The 25,738-nt window shown below is 39.2% G+C and overlaps 1 protein-coding gene across 9 annotated transcripts in view; it reads right to left on the reverse strand.

The window, feature by feature from the left end:
* The window catches only part of DGUOK (deoxyguanosine kinase), a 36,806-nt gene extending 11,437 nt beyond the window's left edge, over positions 1–25,369 (reverse strand). For all 9 annotated transcript variants that reach the window (XR_009544049.1, XR_009544047.1, XR_009544050.1 and 6 more), the window contains exons 1-3: positions 25,190–25,369; positions 13,195–13,307; positions 197–384 (exon numbers count right to left, since the gene is read on the reverse strand). Coding sequence is in view for 5 of the 9 variants with exons in the window: in XM_060168885.1 (XP_060024868.1) it covers positions 197–384; positions 13,195–13,307; positions 25,190–25,331 (443 nt within the window). In the remaining 4 variants the exon portion in view is untranslated. The remainder of the gene's footprint in view (positions 1–196; positions 385–13,194; positions 13,308–25,189) is intronic.
* Positions 25,370–25,738: the final 369 nt, after the last annotated feature.

Consider the following 25,738-nt stretch of genomic DNA (forward strand, 5'->3'; position numbering starts at 1 on the left):
CACAGTCTCCTTTCTTGACATATATGGTAACTGTGAAATTATAAGTCTGAACAAATCTGTATAGTGTTGTCTTTAAAAAGACAATTTTTTCAAGTATCATTTTCAATGACAAGAGCAGTGCAGAGTCTGAGCAAGAGGAGAAAACATGCAGCGCTAAGCACAGAGCTTGTGACTGCTGGAGGGCTCAGGGTCTTACCTGTCGCTGTATACAGACCTCTCAAAGATCTGTACTGCCTGCTTGGCCTCTAAGAGTTTCTCAGGGAAGGGCTCCAACTGTACTTTCAGGCGGCTCATAAAAGAAAATGTCTGGAATGTGTAGCACCATCGTGCTGGCTCCTGGTACATCATATCCAGCAAGTTTCCAAGACTGGGGGCAGTGCAGGCCTAGAGGTAAATTATGAAAGAGGAGAATTTCCTAGAAGGCATATTTACTTCACAGTGTTTACCGCCCTTCTACCCATCCGCCCACAAGTGTAATAATCAATGAGAGATGCAATTACAAAAGTTTCCTTCCACTAAAAAGATATAATCACATCCCTCAGCTTAGTCAAAGCTACATAATCAAGGAAGAGATTTTCCTACCTTACTAGACAAGAATCTGACAGAGGGAGATGACATGCCACCTTCAGCATACCAAAGAACAGCAGAGGAAGAACCACCCATAGAATTAGCACATTCGCTGATTGGTGGGTTTGTGGAGCATGTTGGAGGAGGACTTAACAATCAACAACCATCTGAAACTCTACTTGGAATCAGATGTTTCCACCGTAACACTATGTTGCTTCTCTTTTGAGCTTCCATTTGTGGCTATTTCTTTCTAAAACTTCAACCCAGAAAAGAAAGTAACTGATTATTTGAAAATCCAACCAACCAAACCGAGTTCTCTCTCTTATAGCAAGGCTACAGTTTGTTAAACAAACAAATGAACAAACAAAAACAAACAAATCCCTCCTCCTCGATTCTAGACACTTTATGAAAGGCATGTGAAGACCCACTTACTCAGCAGGTGCAGGTGGGAACGTGTCTAAGATACTCAGGAACCCCGGATTCTTTCCTGGGCTCTGCCACTGACTCAACCCAAAAGTGAGTTTTGCGAAAAGCACTCTGATCTGCGTTCATTCAGTCACCATGAACTGAAGGCCTGTGTGGATAAGATGCTACGTGAGCTAGGTGCTGTAAGGGGTACAGAAACAAAACTAAGATTTATCTCAATGTTCACTGTGCTATGTTATCTCATTTAATCTTCAAAACAGCATCATGAGGTAGGTACTACTGTTATGCCCATTTTCTTGAGGAGAACATCCACTCATAAAGGTTAAGGAACTTACTTGTCCAAAGTTTCATGGTAAGTGTTGAATGGGGACTCAAACCTGGCTTCCTCTAACTTCTTCATTCTAATATTTCTCCATATAAAGGCAAGCAAGACATGGTTGCCAAACTCAAGTAGCTCATAATGCATATGGAAAGGGGGTGACAAAGATATGGAGAGCTAGACTATAAAGCAGAACATACAACAAAGGGGTGATCACGGTATGGTGGAGGGAATCTGAGAAAGTTTCTGGAAAAAAGTGGCATTAAGCTGGGAAGTAAATGATACATAGAATCTCCACAGATGGAAATGGGGATTAAGAAGAAAGTATTTCAGGTAGAGACAAAAATACACGGGGTGGGGGGAAAGGTTAGACAACCACAAGTGGTCCAGTTTGGCTAAATATCACCCCTGGATTCCAAAGAGGGGTCCTATGCTTTGGAAGCCTTCAGCAGAGTATGTGTGTAGAGCAGAGTGGATCACAAAACAACTTCCCTGCTTTCAATTCTGCAACCCACAAACACAAACCAGCCTCACAAATGGCCCCTGGCCGAGAGCTGGAGGTTGAAGCAGGAGGACAAATTTGAATCTACTCGAGTCTCCGGTGGTGTCACTAGAGACTGGAGGCAGCCCATGGTTACAGCATAGCTCTGAGACTGCAGGGAAGCCTGCTGAGTGGAGTAGTGCACTGCGATGGCAGATGCACTAGGTTGACTGGGCGGGGATTCTACCAGCAGGCTTTGGGTTACCAAAGGGAGCCTGTTCCAGAATAAAAAACTGTACAGAGGCCTACACAATTTCTAAAGAACCTATTTCAGCTACAGAACGTATGCAAATATCCCTTCAAACATATACACAATAGAGGGACAATCACTGGATATAAAAATATCCAGCAATTCAAAAGGAGTGGACCCATCCGTGTGTTCAGGACAAGCAGCCTCTCAGGAGACAGAGCTATTGCCACAAACAGGAGAAAACAAAAAAATCTCAATGGGACTTGAGACTGCCACGTTGATGAGAACAGGCTATCATAAAAGAGGAACAACTGACTTTCCTGGCAGTCCAGTGGTTAAGACTCTGCACTTCCACTGCAGGGGGCATGGGTTTGATCCCTGGTCGGGGAACTAAGATCCCACATGCAGCGTGGCGTGGTCAGAAAACAAACAAAACGGAGCAATATGAAAAGAACATTCTTAGAGGAGAAAAACGCAATTGCCAAAACAAAACTCCCAATGAAGATAGTAACCAGCAGACGGTAAACTGCAGTAAACCTAACTAGTGAATATCATACAGAATATCAACTCAAGAAATTTCCCCTAAACTAAGAGAAAAAAAGCAGAAAATTATGAAAGAAATAAAAAGAAATACAGTTTAGGAGATCCAATATACATTGTTATACATTGGTAGGGTATTTTTTGTTTTTTCTTTCTTTTCTCTGGAAAGATACATCAAGATGTAATGTCACTTGTGTCCTACCTGACAGCAGTGAATACAATTTTGTATCAAACAACTTTTCAAACAAAGGCTAAAATGATGTGCAACTTCACAGTACCCATATCTCAGACAAAGCTACCTAACCAAAGCAAACGATTTTCCTTCTCATGAGATAAAATTCCAATATAGAATGGTGAAATGCCACGCCCAATAAAAAAAGAGATCAGCAGAGGAAGACCATTACTCATAAGGTCTCCTTCTCATCAAATTTCACCATCACTGAGAATCACTGTCTAGTAGAAACATGACATATCTCTAGGTATTTTAGAACAGAAAGGAAGTTTAAAACCATGCTACAACTAGGAGCTATAGTCAGGGGGAACTGATCAGATGAAAAAGAAGCCAAAATCAAAGAAAAAAATTGAAGAAAATCTCTGAAGATGTGAGACTTTCCACCAGAGAAACTCACTAAGTACCAGAAAGGATTTAATATAGATTTACATACACAGCTTTCACACACACACACACCCAGACCTAACCTAACAAGATGTCAACAATTCATGAAAGCAAAACAAAACAAAAACTTAAGGAGGGGGAAAACATTAATTACTTATTAAAAAAAAAAGATCAGAGCCATATAACACTTCCCTACAACAGAAACTAAAGACATTTTAAGACAAGAAATCACTCAGAAATTATACCAACCACATTCTGAAAAAAAAATGCTCTAAAATATATTTCAACCAATTGGAAAATGAATCAAAATAAAGAATTAAGAAATGGGAAGAAGTAATAAGAAGACAGTGGTCTGTGAATGACCAGTAGAACAGTTAAGTATAAAGTAATTATTATGAATGTGGTGAAGAAGTTTACTGCCAATTTCTATAGTTAAAAGAGAAATTTCAGGGAATTTCCTGGTGGTCCAGTGGACTTGGTAGGACTTGGTACTTTCACTGCTGGTATCCAGGTTCAATCCCTGGTCAGGAAACTAAGATCCCACAAGCCTTGTGGCATGGCCAGAAAAAAAAAAAAAGAGAGAGAGAGAGAGAGAGAGAAATGTCACTACGTAAAAACATTCTGGATCTATAAAGCTATAGATTTCTATACCTGGGGGATGGAGTCTGGAGAAGAAAGTAATAAAAAAAAGTAGTAAAATTTATTTTTTTCTTTCATAGAGACCCCATTAACATTGATAAATAGGTTTAAACATTTATATATATATATATTTTTTATTGAAGTATAGTTGTTTTACAATGTTATATTAGTTTCAGGTGTACAGCATAATGATTCTGTATTTTTGCAATTTATACTCCATTATAGTTTATTACAAGATAATGGCTATAATTCTCTGTGCTGTACAGTATACCCTTGTTGCCTCATCTATTTTATACATGGTAGTTTATACCTGTTAATCCTACATCCCTAATTTGTTCCTCCCCCTTCCCTCTCTCCTTTGGTAACCACAAGTTTGTTTTCTATATCTGTGAGTCTTAAACATGTATATTTTTAATTTAAACGTTTCCACTAGTAGAGTAAAAATAGTAAAATTTCCATACGAATGAAGGGGAGATAAATGAAAGAAATATTCAAATACAGCAAAAAGGAAAAAAAGGAGATGAAAGCACAAAATAAGGTGGCAGGAATAAATTAAACATAATCATGATAAAAGAGAAAAATTCCCAGGAAAGGCAAACCCTAAGATTGGGTAAAAGCTAAAAATCCTGTTCATAAGTGAAACGCCTAAAACAAGATGACATACATTAGCTGAAAGTAGAGGGGCAGCAAAATCCACCAGGTAGATGCAAATAAAACGAATGCAGATGTGGCAAAGCTGTATTAAGAAAAAAAAAGCACTGGGACTTCCCTGGTGGTCCAGTGGTTAAGATGCCACGTTCCCAATGCAGGGGGCCCGGGTTCGATCCCTGGTCATGGAACTAGATACCGCATGCCACCAATAAGAGCCCACATGCCAAATAAATTAATTTAATTAATTTTTTAAAAAAGCATTAAATTCTACAAGACTAGTAAAGCAATAAAGACGCCACAAAAAAGTCATGAACCTTTTTACATGGAATAATAAAGCACTGAAATACAAAAATATAAAGTCAATTAAAACTACAAGGAGAAATAGACAAAACACAATGAAAGAACAAAACTTTAGTACACTTCTCTCAGAATTTAATAAAAACAGTAGACTCTCAGAATAAGAATTTGGAGGATAAGACTCTTAATCATTACTTTTTCCCACATATCTGAAACTGGGATACATCTTATAATGCTTACTAAACGTAATAGACATTTTAATTATTCCTTAGAAGTGTCACTAAATTGATAATGTCTTATAATCAATGACATCTTGGAATTTATAAAATATGTCACATCAAACTACATATACCTTACAGATAATACATATTCTTCTTAAAAGTCCATGGCACACTTATCAAAATTGATCATAGATAGTCAATGAAGAAAATCTCAGTAAGTTTCCTCAGTGAGAAACTGGATAAGCCACATTGATCATAACAAAATAAACTCAGAATTAACAAAATAATAAACATACAAAATCTACTCAGAATATGCAAAACACTAAAAATAAATCTTAGGCAAAAAATAAATTAAAACTACAATTACAAACTCTTCAGAAATTTCAGTTAAATTCTCATATGTCAAAATCTAGAAGACAGGGCCAAAGCTTATCCCATGAAAAAAATTTCCTGTTGCAAATGCTTTTATTATTAAGGCAGAAAAAAGGGAAAAATACACAAATTAATCATTCACACTAAAGAGCTTTAAAAATGCAAAGAAATTCTGAGAAATAAATAAATTTAAAAGCAAAAATTAATTAATTAGAATGCAAGCCCCAATAGAATTAAAAATTAAAATCCATTAATTGGGTCTTTTAAAAAAGGACAAATAAATAGACAATCATCTATCAAACCTATTCCTCCCAAAATATTCACACAGATAAGCAACATCAGACAAAAGATACAAAAACTCTTGATACAGAAGAATTTAAAGTATAAAAGAATACATGTAATAATTTTACATTATTAAATTTGAAAATCTCAATAAAAGGGCAATTTTCTAGAAAACAAAATTATCAAAACTGATTAAAAACCCTGAATAATAACTGAGGAAGAAACAGTTGTCTAATAACTATTCCCCCCAAACAGCACTGAATCCATGTAATTTTAAAACTGATTTCTGTCATACCTTCAAGGAATAGATAATTTCTATGCTAAAAATAATACAAAGCTTCCAATTCACTTTCATAACCCTGATGGTAAAACCTGTCAAAAACTGTACACATAAATATAATACCAATTAAATTTATTAATACACACAAAATTCCAAACATATTAGCAAATTAATGCAACAGTACACCATGACCAAAAGGGTTTATTCTAGGAATGTGAGGATGACATCATTACCCAATCTATGACTAAAACTAAAAGGAAGAAAGAAAAATCCCACGGTTAACTCACTAGATGCTAAAAAAGGCTTTTGATGAAAACTCAACATCTGTTACTGATAAAAACAGTTAATATCCTAGTAATAGAAGTACCTCCTCCACATGGTCTATTGAAATGAATGACAAGCACAGATCTTAACAATGATACATTAGAGGTACTTTCGCTAAACACAGAAAACATAAAAGTGACTACCATCACTGCTATTATTCAATATTGTTCTGGAACTTCTATCCAACAAAAGAAAACAGAAATGAGGTTTGGATATTGGAAAACTCTTACAACTGATTAGAATTTAGAGAAAACTATTATTTTCTAAAATCTCAAGCAAATAAAGCAAAAAAAAAATTAATGTGAGAATTAAGTCACACAAGACATACAACAATCAACTGCTTTTCTTTCAAATAGCAATAACCAGTTTGAAACAGATGAAGGGAAAACAGATCCCAGTCACAATAACAACAAAATATATAATCACTCAGGAATAAACTAAACAAGACTATTACTGGGGATTCAGATAAAAACTTGGGGAAAATCAGACTCCTGTAGATTTTAAAGTCACACAAAGAATAAAACCTTAAAAGCAAGAGAAAAAAAAACAAGTGCCTGTTTTTATAATCTTGGCTTGTAAGAGGTCTTTTTAAACTTTCACGTCAAAGGCAGTAACTAAGAAGAAAACAATAGACTTGACCACATAAAAACTTAAAAGCATTATATTGCAAAATACATCATACAGAAAAGGAAAGAAAAGATGACAAACTGGTGAGAGTATCGACAATATATGACAGAGTTAAGATATATTTTTTAACATCTTTATTGGAGGATAATTGCTTTACAATGGTGTGTTAGTTTCTGCTTTATAACAAAGTTATACATATACATATATCCCCATAACTCTTCCCTCTTGAGTCTCCCTCCCTCCCTCCCACTCTCCCTATCCCACCCCTCTAGGTGGTCACAAAGCACAGAGCTGATCTCCCTGTGTTATGCGGCTGCTTCCCACTAGCTAGCTATTTTACATTTGGTAGTGTATATATGTCCATGCCACTCTCTCACTTTGTCACAGCTTACTCTTCCCCCTCCCCATATCCTCAAGTCCATTCTCTAGTAGGTCTGCGTCTTTATTCCCGTCTTGCTCCTAGGTTCTTCATGACTTTTTTTTTTTTTAGATTCCATATATATGTGTTAGCATACGGTATTTGTTTTTCTGTTTCTGACTTACTTCACTCTGTATGACAGACTCTAGGTCCATCACCTCACTACAAATAACTCAATTTCATTTCTTTTTATGGCTGAGTAAAAACTGTATATGTATATATGTGCCACATCTTCTTTATCCATTCATCTGTTGATGGACACTTAGGTTGCTTCCATGTCCTGGCTATTGTAAATAAAGCTGCAATGAACATTGTGGTACATGACTCTTTTTGAATTATGGTTTTCTCAGGGTATAAGCCCAGTAGTGGGATTGCTGGGTCGTATGGTAGTTCTATTTTTAGTTTTTTAAGGAACCTCCAGACTGTTCTCCATAGTGGCTGTATCAATTTACATTCCCACCAACAGTGCAAGAGGGTTCCCCTTTCTCTACACCCTCTCCAGCATTTATTGTTTGTAGATTTTTTGATGATACCCATTCTGACCAGGTGAGATGATATCTCATTGTAGTCTTGATTTGCCTTTCTCTAATGATTAATGATGTTGAGCATTCTTTCATGTGTTTGTTGGCAATCTGTATATCTTCTTTGGAGAAATGTCTATTTAGGTCTTCTGCCCATTTTTGGACTGGGTTGTTTTTTATTTTGATATTGAGCTGCACGAGCTGCTTGTAAATTTTGGAGATTAATCGTTTGTCAGTTGCTTTATTTGCAAATATTTTCTCCCATTCTGAGGGTTGTCTTTTGGTCTTGTTTATGGTTTCCTTTGCTGTGCAAAAGCTTTGAAGTTTCATTAGGTCCCATTTGTTTATTTTTGTTTTTATTTCTATTTCTCTAGGAGGTGGGTCAAAAAGGATCTTGCTGTGATTTATGTCATAGTGTTCTGCCTATGTTTTCCTCTAAGAATTTGATAGTTTCTGGCCTTACATTTAGGTCTTTAATACATTTGGAGTTTATTTTTATGTATAGTGTTACGGAGTGTTCTAATTTCATACATTTACATGTACCTGTCCAATTTTCCCAGCACCACTTACTGAAGAGGCTGTCTTTTCTCCATTGTATATTCTTGCCTCCTTTATCAAAAATAAGGTGACCATATGTGCATAGGTTTATCTCTGGGCTTTCTATCCTGTTCCATTGATCTATATTTGTTTTTGTGCCAGTACCATACTGTCTTGATTACTGTAGCTCTGTAGTATAGTCTGAAGTCAGGGAGCCTGATTCCTCCAGGCCCGCTTTTATTTCTCAAGATTGCTTTGGCTATTCGGGGTCTTTTGTGTTTCCATACAAATTGTGAAATTTTTTGTTCTAGTTCTGTGAAAAATGCCATTGGTAGTTTGATAGGGAATGCACTGAATCTGTAGATTGCTTTGGGTAGTAGAGTCATTTTCACAATGTTGATTCTTCCAATCCAAGAACACGGTATATCTCTCCATCTATTTGTATCATCTTTAATTTCTTTCATCAGTGTCTTATAATTTTCTGCATATAGGTCTTTTGTCTCCTTAGGTAAGTTTATTCCTAGATATTTTATTCTTTTTGTTGCAATGGTAAGTGGAAGTGCTTTCTTTCACTTTCAGATTTTTCATCATTGGTGTATAGGAACGCAAGAGATTTCTGTGCATTAATTTTGTATCCTGCTACTTTACCAAATTCATTGATTAGCTCTAGTAGTTTTCTGGTAGCATCTTTAGGATTCTCTATGTATAGTATCATGTCTCCTGCAAACAATGACAGCTTTACTTCTTCTTTTCCCATTTGGATTCCTTTTATTTCTTTTTCTTCCCTGATTGCTGTGGCTAATACTTCCAAAACTATGTTGAATAAGAGTGGTGAGAGTGGGCAACCTTGTCTTGTTCCTGATCTTAGTGGAAATGGTTTCAGTTTTTCACCACTGAGGATGAGGTTGGCTGTGGGTTTGTCATATATGGCCTTTATTATGTTGAGGAAAGTTCCCTCTATGCCTACTTTCTGCAGGGTTTTTATCATGAATGGGTGTTGAATTTTGTCGAAAGCTTTCTCTGCATCTATTGAGATGATCATATGGTTTTTCTCCTTCAATTTGTTAATACGGTGTATCACGTAGATTGATTTGCATATATTGAAGAATCCTTGCATTCCCGGGATAAACCCCACTTGATCACGGTGTATGATCTTTTTAATGTGCTGTTGGATTCTGTTTGCTAGTATTTTGTTGAGGATTTTTGCATCTATGTTCATCAGTGATATTGGCCTGTAGTTTTCTTTCTTTGTGACATCCTTGTCTGGTTTTGGTATCAGGGTGATGGTGGCCTTGTAGAATGAGTTTGGGAGTGTTCCTCCCTCTGCTATATTTTGGAAGAGTTTGAGAAGGATAGGTGTTAGCTCTTCTCTAAATGTTTGATATAATTTGCCTGTGAAGCCATCTGGTCCTGGGTTTTTGTTTGTTGGAAGATTTTTAATCAGTTTTAATTTCAGTGCTTGTGATTGGTCTGTTCATATTTTCAATTTTTCCTGGTTCAGTCTCAGCAGGTTGTGCATTTCTAAGAATTTGTCCATTTCTTCCAGGTTGTCCATTTTATTGGCATAGAGTTGCTTGTAGTAATCTCTCATGATCCTTTTGTATTTCTGCAGTGTCAGTTGTTACTTTTCCTTTTTCATTTCTAATTCTATTGATTTGAGTCTTCTCCCTTTTTTTCTTGATGAGTCTGGCTAATGGTTTATCAATTTTGTTTATCTTCTCAAAGAACCAGCTTTTAGTTTGATTGATCTTTGCTATCGTTTCCTTCATTTCTTTTTCATTTATTTCTCATCTGATCTTTATGATTCCTTTCCTTCTGCTAACTTTGGGGTTTTTTTGTTCTTCTTTCTCTAATTGCTTTAGGTGTAAGGTTATGTTGTTTATTTGAGATGTTTCTTGTTTCTTAGGGTAGGATTGTACTGCTATAAACTTCCCTCTTAGAACTGCTTTTGCTGCATCCCATAGGTTTTGGGTCATTGTGTTTTCGTTGTTTTCTGTTTCTACGTATTTTTTAATTTCCTCTTTGATTTCTTCAGTGATCTCTTGGTTATTAAGTAGTGTATTGTTTAGCCCCCATGTGTTTTTTTTTTTTTTCGGTACGCGGGCCTCTCACTGTTGTGGCCTCTCCCGTTGCAGAGCACAGGCTCCAGATGCGCAGGCTCAGCAGCCATGGCTCACGGGCCCAACTGCTCCACGGCACGTGGGATCCTCCCAGACTGGGGCAAGAACCCGCGTCCCCTGCATCGCCAGGCAGACTCTCAACCACTGCGCCACCAGGGAAGCCCGTGTTTGTATTTTTTATAGATTTTTTCCTGTAATTGATGTCTATGATATTTAACATACGAGTTTTTATGAAGCCATTACAAAAACCTGCAGATCTCAATAGAGGAAAAAAAAAAAAGCAAGAGGTTTGAATAGGCATTTCACTAAAGAATACTAATAAATGGCCAATAAACATTAAAAAGTTCAATTCACTGGTAATCAAAGAAATGTAAAATAAAATAACACACCATTCATTTTCTTGCCTCTCAAATCAGAAAGGATGAAAAAAAAATAACACCCAGTGTTGCTGAAAATATGAGAAAAATAGTACAACTTTTCTGAAGGAAAATTTTATAAAATATAACAAAAGTCTCAACAAAACATGTTGTTTTTCGACATCAAATTCCAGTTCTAGATTACCCTCAAAATTAGCTATTAAAAAGAAAAAAGATATAGCGACAAAAATATTCATCATTGTGACATTGTTTATAATAGGGAGAAATTAGAAAACTAAGTATTCAAAATAAAAGACTGCAGGGTTTTTAGAATAACTAAATGATAGTATACCATATTATGCAGTATACAGCAACCATTAAAGTGACATTACCTTGTAAAGGTAAAAGGAAGAAGACCTTGGATATCAAGTGACACGCAAGTGACAATCACAATTTTTGTTTTAAAAGAGGAAATGTATATATGTTCTATACATTTATATAAGTGTATATAAATATATACATTTTCTCCTTTGTAGATAGAAATCTAAAAGGACAAAAATGTTAACTGTTTTACCACTGGATAATGGGATTATGGGAGTAATAGTTATCTAAGTTTTGACAAAATTTAGTGGTTTAAACAAAAAACATTCATTAAATCCATTTCTGTTGGAAAGGAATTTGGGACACAGCTTAGCTGGGTGGTTCTGCCTCAAGGTTTTCCATGAGATTTCAGTCACGACATTGGCTGAGGCTACAGTCATCTGATGACCTGACTGGGGACTGAAGGATCTGCTTGCAAGACTCACTCACAAGGCTGCTGGCAGGAGGACTCAGCTCCTTGCTGCATGGGCCTCTTCACAGACAGGTATGCTGCATTATATGGCAGCTGGCAACACCAGAGCCAAATGATCAAAACAGAACAAAATGGAAGATACGATGTCTTTTATGACCTACCATAAAAAGTCACACACTGTTAAATTGCTACACTGTATTCATTAGAAGCAAGTCACTAAGTCCAGGTCACACTCAAGGGGAGAATTAAGGTCCACTTCTTGAAGGAAAGAGTATCAAACCATTTGTGGATATATTTTTTAAATCCCCAAAACAGGTGACCTGTGGCATACTCAGAAAAAGATAATTTATTTTCTAAATGGAAAAGTTAATTCACAAATACACACACGCATGCACACATATACATATAGACATATGGAGACAGTTTAAAAAACAAATATCCTCAATAAGTATTTTATTTGTCTGCCAAAAAAGGTAACACAATCCTAAGTTGGAATAACACATAAATGGCACCCAGAACAAGTTCTATGATATTCTATACCATTTAGACTACATCCAGAATGTCCTGTTCAGCTCTGAGTACCACTCTTACTAAAATCTAGATGGAAAACTAACAAACTGGAGCACATCTCCTAGACAAAGTTACTTCAGCATGAGAAATAGTCTGGAGGAAAATGGTATTTGGTTTCAAAGAGAGAAGACTTCAGGGGGAGAAAAAGCAGGCAAATCATTGCCTTAGAAATGTACGAAGGGTTGCCATATGGAAAAGTTACAAGACTTCACAGGCAGAATTTGAACCAATGAGTCAGAGTCACAGGTATGCAAAGTGGCTCATACAAGAACTTTCTAACAATAGGTTGTAAAAACAAGAATGATGCACTCAGTGAATGTTCCCAGGACTGCAGGAGTCTGTGGAGACTGAGGCATGGTGCTGCTACTCCCTCAGCTACCTCTAGTGTTCACGTTCAAATTGGTTCTTCCCTACTCACACTGATGTGGCTGGTGGCTTGGTGCTCTCCCAAAGCAACATACCTGACACTAGGGCTTAAGCCACGAGGCATACATGGAATGTACAGTGCTTGGGATAGCATTGTACATAGTATGCACTTTATATAAACGTTAGCTATTATTTCTGCATTGACTCAAAATGTGACAAGATGCTCTCTAAGGTCCCTTTCAATTTCTAAGACTTCATCAATTAAGTTAAAATCATTATAATTAACTACTAATCCTTATGGTCAGTTTCAGTAATATACTTAAAGGTAGGAATGACAAAATTAATCTTCAAAGCCAGGATGGCTGGACATGCTTTGGGAAACCACAAAGAACAGAGACAGTCACTTATATAGACATGTAAAAACCAAGAAAATCAAAACTAAACATATTCAAACAAGTCATATCCTCTCTGGTGTACATGGTCGCTTTAGGCAACGAAGGTGCTGATATTTTAAAAAGGAGATTCCAACTGGACTACTTCACCTACTCAGAGCAAATTAGATTATTACAATTAGTTTATTCACCTATGCCTGCCAAGTACCCACCACAACTGAAAACTTACGTTTTGGGTGCCAGCAGCCTGGACATTCTGCCATGTTGCTACAGGTTCTGTAGCTACGTGCCACTCTGGGTGAGTTTTCGTGAGTAACTTCACAAAGGTGGATTTTCCCACAGCTGCAATGCAAACAGCATGTATTGGGATGCATCTCAAATCAGGGTTGCAGGAGAAGGCTGCTATTAAACTCTGTCACAAATGCCCAACTCAAGGGAACAAGTACCAGTTTTTCCAATTTCAAAACTCAGCAGCCACATCACTGTCAGACTAACCAGTCACCATAATGAATGCAGGCAACAGGGAGGAAAAATACCCTTAAGATTTGATTTGTAATTTTAATGTCCCAACCTCTCAGAGGAAAAGAGTATTTAATAACAGTTAAAAATGGAATAGACTCTCAAAAGTAGATGAAATCAGCTACATGTGTTGTAAAGCTTGAATCGCACAGTCCTATTTATTCGGTGACAGTATAAAAATTACAAGTTTTTCAAGATAGAAAATGAAGACAATGACCCTCATTCATTCAACAAATCTAACCAATATTCAGGGAGTGCTATTATGTGCTCAGACTGTCCGGCACTGGAGGTACAATGGTAAACAAAACACAGGATGGATTTTGCCCTCACAGAGCTTGTACGAGAGACGGATACCAAATAAACACATGAGTAACTAATAACAAATTGTATTAAGTGCTAGGAAAGAAAAATGCAGGATGGCTCTAATGTAGCTCAGGAGATCAAGGAAGGTTCCTCTGAAAAATGTTACCTGAGGTGAGACCTGAAAGACAAGGACTGGTCAGGCCAAGAGTGGGGGAAAGGTTGGGAAAAGAGAAAAACGGCGTACAAGAAGACAGAAGAGGTATCTGTGGCCCTGAAGTGACAGTGTGGTCAAACGAGGGAGAAGAATGGCTCAAAATGAGTGTGGAGAGGCTGGTAGGCAGGCCAGGGCCAGGTCACATGGGGGGCCCTGTACCATGGTAAAAAGTTTGAATTCTATTCTAAGGGCAATGGGATATCAGTGATGATGGGTTTTAAGCAGGGAAATGACCATGTCATTTTTAAAAGACCAGCTCATTTTTAAAAGACCACTCCACCTGCTGTTGCACTGATGTAGAATTAGGCAGACCAGTTAGAAGATAACAGTAGCTTCAACCAAGGAGAGAGCAGAAGAGGTAGAAAGCAGTGATTGCTTTGAGAAATACTTTGGAGATGAAATTAACCTAGTACCACAACATTCAAGTTCTCTTTTCCCATTTACACCAACATCTAGCCCATACCTTCCTGAATTCCAGACTCACTATCTAAGAGCCCTCCAGACATTTCCACTTGGATGTCCTAGAAACAACTCAAAGTCAATATATTCCATAAATGAACTCATCATCTTCCCCACCAAACTGAGCTTTCTCCCATATCCCAACCGCAGGGTAAGAGACAGCACTATCCACTCAGTCAGGACTTCTTCCTTCTCTGCCAAACCTCAAGTGGCCACCAACTGCTTTTGAACCTGCCTTCTAAAATTTCCACATCTGTCCTTTCCTCTCTATTCCCACCTCCTGCTCAAGACCAGGCTTTCATTTCTTGCCTCTCCAGCTCTGGCCTTGCCCTCTTCAATCCATCATTCATACTGCAGCCACACTGAACACAAAGTAACACTGCTTAAAATCCTCTGGCAGCTCCCTATTGCCTTCACAACAAAATTCAAACCCTTTAGCATGGCCTATAAAACACATCAAAATCTGGCCCCTGCATAGACCTCTCTGCCTCACTTCCCTTCAGGCATCCTGAGCTCCCAACGGACCAAACTCTTTGCAACTCTAATCATGCCATGCTGTCTGCTGCAAATGTGACTTTGCATATGCTTTCTCCTCACCTGGCCAACTCCTACTCAATCTTCAGATTCTGCTCAGATACACCTCCTGTGTGAAGGCTTTCAGGACCCTGATGCCTCTAAGTTGGATTAGCTCCTTTGTGCTTGGCCTGGCAATCTGGGTAAGACTCCATCACTGCCATTGTAATTCTGTTTCTCTAAGTAGAAGATGGGGTTCCTTCAGGGCAGGAACCAAAGCCCAGACTAATGACCTAGCTGAATGAATAAAACAAGTAATACATTGTTAATTCCACTTCCCTACGAAACCCACATTTGTTGAAAATCAAAACATGAACCATAACAATGTGCTTGGAGCTCAATCTCCCCTATGAGAGGTGATCTTTCTCAAGTGAGTTCTACCCTTAGGAGGAACCCAAATGGAAGGAAGAGAAGGAAGGGGGAGGCACCCTTCCAGTCAATTCTATCAGCCACTCATAGTTACTGATCAGGAGCAAAGAGACATCTCAGCAGAAGAGCCCACACATCCAATATCTGACATTTATTACACACCACTCCAACTCCTCTCTGAACACACAGGGTAAAGAACAAACACATAAATCTGTACATCTTGTACAGTCACACTCATCTCTCAGTCCCACCTCCACCCAACTCCTGTGTGCCTTTGCACATGTGCTCAGCCTCTGCTCCTCCCACACTTCAGTGAACAAATGCCTTCCCCTGCTCTGCTCAGCCTGTGTCTAAATCCCTTCCCCCACTAAGCATAAGGCCCACCTCTTCCGCAAAGTTCAGGACATCTCCAGCTCACACCAAATTCCTACCACATTGGGCAGCTGAATCAAACAAGCAATATTTATTAACTGCCTCTGATACATTTAGCATTTAATTGTTTTGATTGTTTCATGAGCCTCAATTTTGGTTTCCTAACAGGATCTGAATCTCTGAGGTTGGATCACAGGAATCCACATTTTTAAAGCATGCCCCAAGTGATCGTGAGGCAGACTTATACTGGAGATTGCTATCTAGAACAATCTGATCACAATCAACAGAGGTGGTTTTTTAAAAATATGGGTTCCAAAACCACATCCCAGACTACTAAATAAAACCCTTTGGGCTTGTCATGGAGTGCCCAACAGAGTTGCAGGAAATACAAATTGGTTGAATTTGTTTATTATTAGATACCTACCTGTCCTGAATAGTCCCTACTTTAAAATATTTGGCACAGATAGTCAATATTTAGATTGCAGGTTGGTGATTAAGCCTAAAACATGGTCTCTGGCTATGGGCTGAAAAATTATTTTAATTAATATGAAAAGATGAAGGTAACTGATTTGTAAGATGGGTGGGGTTGAATGGTTGTTAGAATTACTTAAATTTTTTAAAAGTTAAAAACAACTACCCAAGGAACGATTGCAGATGGAAAGGAAGGGCGCTGAGGGTTAGGGCGTACCAACTTCACCTCTGAGATCAGAAGGGCAGTCAGTACTCTGAGAAACCGACTTATGCCATTTAAACACACAAAACCCGGAATGCCAATAAATGAGATGTAATGGGAAATATACAGTTCCAATTAGAAACAGTCACACCAGGGCAACACCCCCACCTTGCACACCATCCCCCATTTCAAAGCTTTTGGAAATCCAGTTTAGCAATGAGAAGCCAGAGTTTCAGCAAAGAACGACAGTAAATCGTGGTGGAAGGTCCTAGGAGCTTTGCCATCCATGATGCTGTAGGGCTCGGAGAGCCTGGGTAATTTTCCATAGGGCGGCATTTCTTAAAACTGCATTCCAAGGGAACTCAGCTGCGCCAGGCACCACCCACAGATATGGAATAATTATTTTAAAAAATAATTCAAAAGTATGTATTTATATTAAAACTAGACATAACTTTTTTAAAGCTATGATACCTGACTGTAATAGTTTTTTTCTTCCTTTTAAGAAGTTTTGTAAAACAGAAATATAGATCAATGGAACAGGATAGAAAGCCCAGAGATAAACCCATGCACATATGGTCACCTTATCTTTGATAAAGGAGGCAAGAATATACAGTGGAGAAAAGACAGCCTCTTCAATAAGTGGTGCTGGGAAAACTGGACAGAGACATGTAAAAGTATGAGACTAGATCACTCCCTAACACCATACACAAAAATAAGCTCAAAATGGATTAAAGACCTAAATGTAAGGCCAGAAACTATCAAACTCTTAGAGGAAAACATAGGCAGAACACTCTGTGACATAAATCACAGCAAGATTCTTTTTGGCCCACCTCCTAGAGAAATGGAAATAAAAACAAAAATAAACAAATGGGACCTAATGAAACTTCAAAGCTTTTGCACAGCAAAGGAAACCATAAACAAGACCAAAAGACAACCCTCAGAATGGGAGAAAATATTTGCAAATGAAGCAACTGACAAAGAATTAACCTCCAAAATTTATAAGCAGCTCATGCAGCTCAATAACAAAAAACCAAACAACCCAATCCAAAAATGGGCAGAAGACCTAAATAGACATTTCTCCAAAGAAGATATACAGACTGCCAACAAACACATGAAAGAATGCTCAACATCATTAATCATTAGAGAAATGCAAATCAAAACTACAATGAGATATCATCTCACACCAGTCAGAATGGCCATCATCAAAAAATCTAGAAACAATAAATGCTGGAGAGGCTGTGGAGAAAAGGGAACCCTCTTGCACTGCTGGTGGGAATGTGAATTGGTTCAGCCACTATGGAGAACAGTATGGAGGTTCCTTAAAAAACTACAAATAGAACTACCATACGACCCAGCAATCCCACTACTGGGCATATACCCTGAGAAAACCATAATTCAAAAAGAGTCATGTACCAAAATGTTCATTGCAGCTCTATTTACAGTAGCCCGGAGATGGAAACAACCTAAGTGTCCATCATTGGATGAATGCATAAAGAAGATGTGGCACATATATACAATGGAATATTACTCAGCCATAAAAAGAAACGAAATTGAGTTATTTGTAGTGAGGTGGATGGACCAAGAGTCTGTCATACAGAGTGAAGTAAGTCAGAAAGAGAAAGACAAATACCATATGCTAACACATATATATGGAATCTAAGAAAAAAAAAAAAGGTCATGAAGAACCTAGGGGTAAGACGGGAATAAAGACACAGACCTACTAGAGCATGGACTTGAGGATATGGAGAGGGGGAAGGGTAAGCTGTGACAAACTGAGAGAGTGGCATGGACATATATACACTACCAAACGTAAAACAGATAGCTAGGGGGAAGCAGCCGCATAGCACAGGGAAATCAGCTCAGTGCTTTGTGACCACCTAGAGGGGTGGGATCGGGAGGGTGGGAGGGAGGGAGACGCAAGAGGGAAGAGATATGGGAACATATGTATATGTATAACTGATTCACTTCGTTATAAAGCAGAAACTAACACACCATTGTAAAGCAATTATACTCCAATAAAGATGTTAAAATAATTAAAAAGTAAAAAAATAAAATGTATATAAAAAAGAAGTTTTGTATTTTTTTTTAAGACAAATGTTTTAAAGTATTCCCAGGGGTCTCATAAGAAAGGCGTTCTCTGCTTTTCCACTGCTACGCTGGCCTCCTCCTAATGAGCAGAACATCTGTATGCACCAAAGTCTCTCTTCTTCAGGCAGGGCCAAATGACAAATGCCTCCCTCTGTCTCTATGCTGAGCACTAGCCTCTTTTGATATCATTATCTCAGACTTATCACAATTAAGTTAGATCCCAGCTTAACTGTTCTCTTTCAATATACTTTTTAATATCATGAAATTTGGGAGGTATCAGATGTCATAAGCAGCATTAAATCTTCCTTTAGGGCCTTGGCTATCACTGTACTTTATTATGTGTGCCATGACTTGAGAAAGGGTGGGAGGTACTTTGTTAGAGTACATTATATCAACATGTTGATTTTTATTAGCACCAGGATCGTCATTCCACAGGCTGGATCAAAGAGTTCTGTTGTTAACATTCATCTCTTCCTAAATAATAGTTCTTTTCTCCTACAAATTTTTCTATAAACTACAATGTCTGTTATAGCTACATTATACTAAAAGCTAGTAGTAAGATAATAGTATCTGATGTAACACTCAAAATGATGTATTATTTTAAATTTAATATAGTAGTCCATGGCAGCCTCTTTAAATATACCATCATCTTCAGGCATTTTCTTCTGAACAAGATGTAAAACCCTGTACCAAAAAGCAAACAAAAGCAGTAAATATAAAGCTGCCTATCTTTAAACAAAAAAATTCTTCCAAAGAAAATTTAAAGCCTTTATTTCAGGAACTACATTTGATGCTGCATTCATTCATTCAACCAACAGATGTTTACAGAGTAGCCACTAATGGTGGGTACTATAACTAAAATGATGAAGTGAGCTGAGGTGCTGCCCTCAAGGAACTTATATCAAGGCTAAGCACCCAGGATCAAACAGGCTCTGAGCCTAAAAGCATTCTGGGAAAAAAAAATCACTCAGCTGACTTAAAAGAAACTTGATATATTTCAGCCCTGATTACTTTTATCTTCTTTTCATGAGAAAAAAAAATTTGTTGTTAAAAAAAAAAGTTCCTCACAGCTTCCAGAGTACAACTCAAACTTCTGCGTTTAGCATGAGACCCTTGCTGATCTGGAATGCCCTCACCACCTCTGCCCACCAGCTGATTCATCCTTTCACTGTCACCTTCTCAGTGAGGTCTCCTTGAACTCTCTCCAGCTCCACTTTATCCTTGGGCAGAGTTAATTACTGCCTGCTCTGGTCTACAGAGGCATCACACTGTAATTATTTGTTGACTCACCACTCTCTCCCTCTAGACTGGGAGCTCACTTTCTGAAGACAGGGACTAACCTTATTTCCTTTGCATCCTGAGTATCCGGCCAGGTGCTAAGAATGGAGATGGATGGATGGAATGAGGTGAATCACAGAAACAGAGAATCCAACTTATTCCAAACACTGTATATTGGATACAATGTTTGGATTAAATAGGTCTTTTTTTCCCCTAGAATTCTTGCCCAAATGTTTATACTTAATGGGAGTAAAAGATGACATTAGTGATGTTAAATCACTAATTTTGAATGCTGGAGGATATGTTATTTAGGGAAGCTCTCCACTGCTTTACATACAAGTCTCTAGATGGCAAAAGTGAGGTTTCTTCTCTGTTGGGTCTTTGAAAATCAAAATGAAAAAAACAAAAAGAAAAACAAAATAAAACAAAGTGAGACTAGTCTGAGTTGACTCACTGACAGTATTTCCTGCGGCGATCCTTTCTTCAATTTAGGTCTGTAATCATAAAATAACTGGCTTTGGAAGGCGATAATACACTTTAGTGATGAACACACTTAATAGATAGGCTAGGTATTTTATTTTTCAGATTTTAAGGGATTCTAGGTTCCAAGCTTTTGACTCTTAATCACACATGGCATATGGCTCATAACACAGGCTAGATGCCCTTACTTGCTACTTCACTGATCCATTTTCCTTACATGCTGCCATCTGCATCCGCAGGATCAGATTAAGATGTAGAGCAGCAGGACTACAAGAAAAGCATATCTAACTCTATGATAAACATATCTAACTTCAGCTGGGACAGGGGTTCACCTTCCCCTGTTCAGGTTTCCTGAATGGATACTCTCATTTGGGGGGATGCCACCTGTGGTTAGAGAACAAGATAACTATTTGATCTGATAGTAAAAGCAGTTTACCGTATTTCCTCTGTGGACACCAATGACTAACTTCCACATGGATATCACACCACAGGATTCAAGTATCTGGTAAACACTGAATGAGTACAATGGGCCAGGTGTGGGTTAGGTGCTGGTGACACAAAGATGAACAAGACACTACGTGGCTAACCCAGGGAAGGTACTGAAGGTGCAGACAATCTCAACAGAACTCAAGTGCTTACAGCAGTTGAGGGTACAAAATGTTATGTGAGCACACAGAGGAGGAGGTGCCCCATTCTGTCCAGGGAGAGTCATCACAGTGTGTGGGGTGATGGAGAATAATAGGAGACAAAACTAGAAAGAGCCAGATTAAGGTCCCCCAGTCCACTTCTCATCAGTTACACTTTCTTTAGGCAACTGCATTCACTTCCAAGGCTGCAACAACTACCCCCACAAGTCAACAACTTCCATAGCTGAGATCTCAGCTCCAATCTGTCTCTTCACTGCAGGCACGTACCCTAATCTACCTCAGAACATCTATCTCTGTTTGTCTCAGAGGCACCTCCTCCAAGCATCACTCTTACCTCCCCAGACTTCCTCTTCCTTTATTCCCATCCTCAGTTTTCAGAGTCACTGTCCAAATTAAACCTCCTTATCCCTCACCTCCAAGTGGCCACCAAGTCCTGTCAATCCCACTTCCAAACTCTTTCTCAAACCGTCATGTCTTCTCTGTTCCGCCATTCTCTCTGTTCAGGCCTACATCTTCCCTCCCTCCAACGACTACAATAGCCACAAAACCTAGTCTGTCTACTCCAAACTCTATTCCTATTCATACATTCAACAAATTGGATGCAAGGTACGATGGGTACTATAGCAAATGAGACATACAAAGTGCCTGCTTTATGAAGCTTTCTTTTTATTTATTCATTCTAGCCAATTCCCTTTTAAAAATCAATGTGGCCATGGCACATACTGGCCTTAAGTCTTCAGTATCCTCCCACAGCCTACACGAGAAACTCCTAGCTGTTCAACGTCTGGCATATCCTACCCTTCCAAACTCTTGTTCTGCTATCCTCTCACAGGCCCTTTAAACTTCAGGCACAAGCCTGATATTAAAACTGCATGTTTCTTCAGGCTCTGCGTTGGCAAGTGTTACTTCCTGTGCCTGGAACACTCTTTCCTCTAGGGTAGGAATTCCTACCCCAGAGATTCTGAGTTTCCATGTCCAAACATAGCACTCATCACACAGCACAGAAATTATGTTTAGAAGTCTGCTCCTCCCACTTAGTTGTGAGTTCCTTAAAGGACTGCATGAGAACGCAAGAAGGATGCATAGAAATCTGGAAAGGTGAAGAAGAAAAGGTCAGGAAAATTGGGAGAGGCAGCTCAAACCTCACCTGATGGTCTGTCCAAACCACTTACTTTGTGAAATACTCTGTACCTCTCTGGGCTCTGAGGACAGAGCTTCCTTTAGGGGCATGTTTCCCAAAGTACGGGACAGAACATCTTTAAATAACACCATGAGGCAGGCAGCCCTTCTCATTCCTTTCAATGTTTCTGATTTGGCTGGAGAAAAACACACAGCTGTGGTGACTGGTCTCACTTTAAATTCAAGACCACTAAGTCCAAATGGGTCCTTAATGCCGCCCAGCAATTCTATATTTCTTCTGCTCACTCACCAGACTAGTTGTTTTTTTTTTTTTGCGGTACACGGGCCTCTCACTGTTGTGGCCTCTCCCGTTGCGGAGCACAGGCTCTGGACGTGCAGGCTCAGTGGCCATGGCTCACAGGCCCAGCCGCTCCGCGGCATGTGGGATCCCCCCGGACCGGGGCATGAACCCATGTCCCCTGCATCAGCAGGCGGACTCTCAACCACTGCGCCACCAGGGAAGCCCTCACCAGACTATTTCATGTCTTTCCTCTCTCCTCACACTCACTCTTGGCTGATCTTTCTTCTTATTTCACCGAGAAAACAGACACAACCAGAACACCTTCACCAAGTTCCTGCCACTCCTGCTAGAGTCAGTAATCATTTATGTTGCCATTCATCCCGTTATTAGGGATAAACTGTGCTCCTAGGTAAAGCCAACCTCTCTCCACTTGGGCAAGAAATTCCATTCCTTCTTGCTTACTAAAATCACTCTGGAAAGTCTATCCTCTCTCCTGTTTCACCAATCTTTTCCCTCTCTACCAGCTTATAAATATCATCTAATTCCTCTTACAAAAAGAAAAAAAAAATGAAAAAAACCACCTTTTCAACCCTCTTCCCATTTCAGCTACCACCCCACGTCTCCCCTTCCTAGGAAAACTTGCAAATAGTTGTCTTAACCCACTGCCTCCCATGCCTCACCTCCCATTCTTCTGGAACTTATGCAATCAGACTTTCACCCCCCCCCAACTCCTATAAATTGCTCAAGTTCACCAAAGAGCTCCATTACTTAAACAGCATTACACAGTCAATCATTCCTTTCCTGAACACCTTCGCTTGGTTTCCAGCATATCATTCTTTTGGCTTTCCTATTTCAGTGGTCATTTCTTCTCAGTCTCTTTTGCTGGTTCCTTCCTATTGCTTCAATCTCTCTAATATTTGCGTGCCCAGGACGTGGTCCTTTTCATCAACACACACAGGCTCCTGGCTTTAAATACCACCTACATGTATAACTCCAGTCCAGGGAGACTCTCAACTCTGGACTCATATATCCAACTGACTATTCAACAATCCTACTTACATATCTAGTAAGCATATAAAAACCTAACATGCCTAAAAGCAAAAACTTGACCCTCTTCCCCCAGGCTGTTCTTCCCACACTTCTCCATCTAAGAAAACTGGAACTCTTGTCTTTCAAGTTGCTCAGGCCAAAATGATTAGAGTTATCACTGACCCCTCTTTATCTTATACTCCACATGCTCCTGTTACCAAATCCAGTGTACCCTACCTTAAATGAAAGTAGAATCTAATCACTCCTCACCACCTCCACTGTTACCATCCTGGTCCAACACATCATAACTCATCATTGCAACAACTTCCTGACACCTTCTATTTTCAACATATCAGCCAGAGTGATCTTTTTATAATCTAAGTCATATCATGTCACTTGACTGCTCAAACCTTCCAACAGTTTCCCATCTCAACCAGAGTAAAAATCCATAATGGACTATACAGTCTATACAATCTAGCCACCTCTTACCAACTGACCTCATCTCCCCCCACCTTCCCCCTTGCACACTCCACTCCAGCCACAACGACTTTCTGCCTGTTCCCTGAACACGCTTCCCACCTCAGGGCCTTTGCACTTGGTCTTCCCTTTGCCTGGAAGATTCTTCTCCCCATTATCCACATGGTTCACTCCTTCACCTTCTTCAGGTTTTTGCTCAAATGTCACTTTCTCAGTGAGGCCTGTCTTGATCATTCAATTTAAAACTGCAACTTCCCTCAATCCCTCATCCCTGAATTTTCTCCATCACACTCATTATCTAACATACTGTTTACTTTGCTTACTTTATATTGTTTATAGTCTGTCTCTCTCTACTAGGGTTCCCTGAGAGCAGAGACTTTTATTTGTTCTGTTCACTGCTGCATCCTCAGTGCCAGGAACAGTGCTGGAATATGGAAGTTGTTCAAAGGGCTATATGTTTAATTTGTAAACTGAGAAATTCTCAGTTTGCTGCTAGAATGTCTTCAATACTTAACACTTGCTAATCCCTTTTTAGGGCTCAGCACTTTAGCAGGTAAAAGCCTCAAGTAAGGATTTAGTAACATTAGAAACATTTAGTAACACTGAAATGTTTTTATTTTATTTTAAAATTATTTTTATTTAAGGTACTGGACTTCTATTCTCTCTTATAACAGTTATTTTTAATTTAACACACGTTTTTAAGTTTAAAAAGTGAGCTGCTTCTAAGAAAAATGCTAAGAAATTATAGTGGGAACAGCAAAGAGACATGGCAAAAATAGTGAAAGTGGTATCTGAATGACTGGAGTTTAGGAACTCTCTTAGGGTAGGGTTGCCAGATAAAATAAGGACACCCACTTAAATTTGAATTTTAGGTTTTTTTGTTTTAGTGTATGTTCCAAATATTGCATAGGACACACACTAAAATATTATTCGTTATCGGAACTGCTATTTTAAATGGGCATCCTCTTTTTCTCCCCTAAATCTGGCAACCTTACCTTAGGAGAACAAAGAAATTGCACCCTGCTCCTTGTCGCTTCCATTTTTCTCTACCAAAACAAGCTAGCTCTTGTCCTATCTACGGACTGCGTGGCTTTTATGCCTCAATAAACCTGTCCCTGTGGGAGAGTACTGAGGCCTGACGTCTGAAAAATCCAACTGGCAAAGGCCCACAGCGCACCTTGAGAGGGGAAAGGTTTGGCAGCTCAGAACAAGCAGTCCGGCCGCATCTGCTCGAGAGGGAGGGGGTTCCAGGCCCCCTTTCCCAACCTCTCAGGCACCTGCTCTACGGAGGCCGAGGCTTGGCAGCTACTTTCCGGCCCTTACCAATGTTGCCTTCGATGGAGAGCCTTCTGGGCCCGCGCCCCGCGTGTAGACCCCTGGAGGGGGGCACACCCTCGAGTGGGCGCTTAGCCATGGACTTGGAGGATGCTCGCAGCAGCCTTAGATAGAGCCGGCCGGCGATCATCCCACCGATGATTCACGAAGCGATCACTTCCGCCGAGAGCACTTCCTCCCACGGTGTTCACGCGCTCCGGCGCGCCGCTGACGTCAGGGGAGAAGTGGGTGGGTTGAGTTGGCTTGAGGGGAGGGGCCAAAGGGACTACTCTGTTCTCGCGGTGTTTGTAATAAAGAGTTGCAAAAAGGAAGACTACTAATGTGGGGTTACCGGAGAGTTTAATGACAATTGGAGTTGGTACTGTGAGGTTCGCCCCCTCCGTTTCTGCCCACTGGACAAACTACGTTTAAAACGACACATAAGTCAAGAATTCCATCACCTTTGCATTTTTGTATCGCTTTAGAATAAATTTCATAACTAAAGACAAATAAAAATAATGGTAATTTTAAACGAGTTTTTTTCCCCAAGTGTTTGTT

This window comes from Lagenorhynchus albirostris, chromosome 13 (assembly GCF_949774975.1).
Source record: "Lagenorhynchus albirostris chromosome 13, mLagAlb1.1, whole genome shotgun sequence".
Taxonomy (NCBI): Eukaryota; Metazoa; Chordata; class Mammalia; order Artiodactyla; family Delphinidae; genus Lagenorhynchus; species Lagenorhynchus albirostris.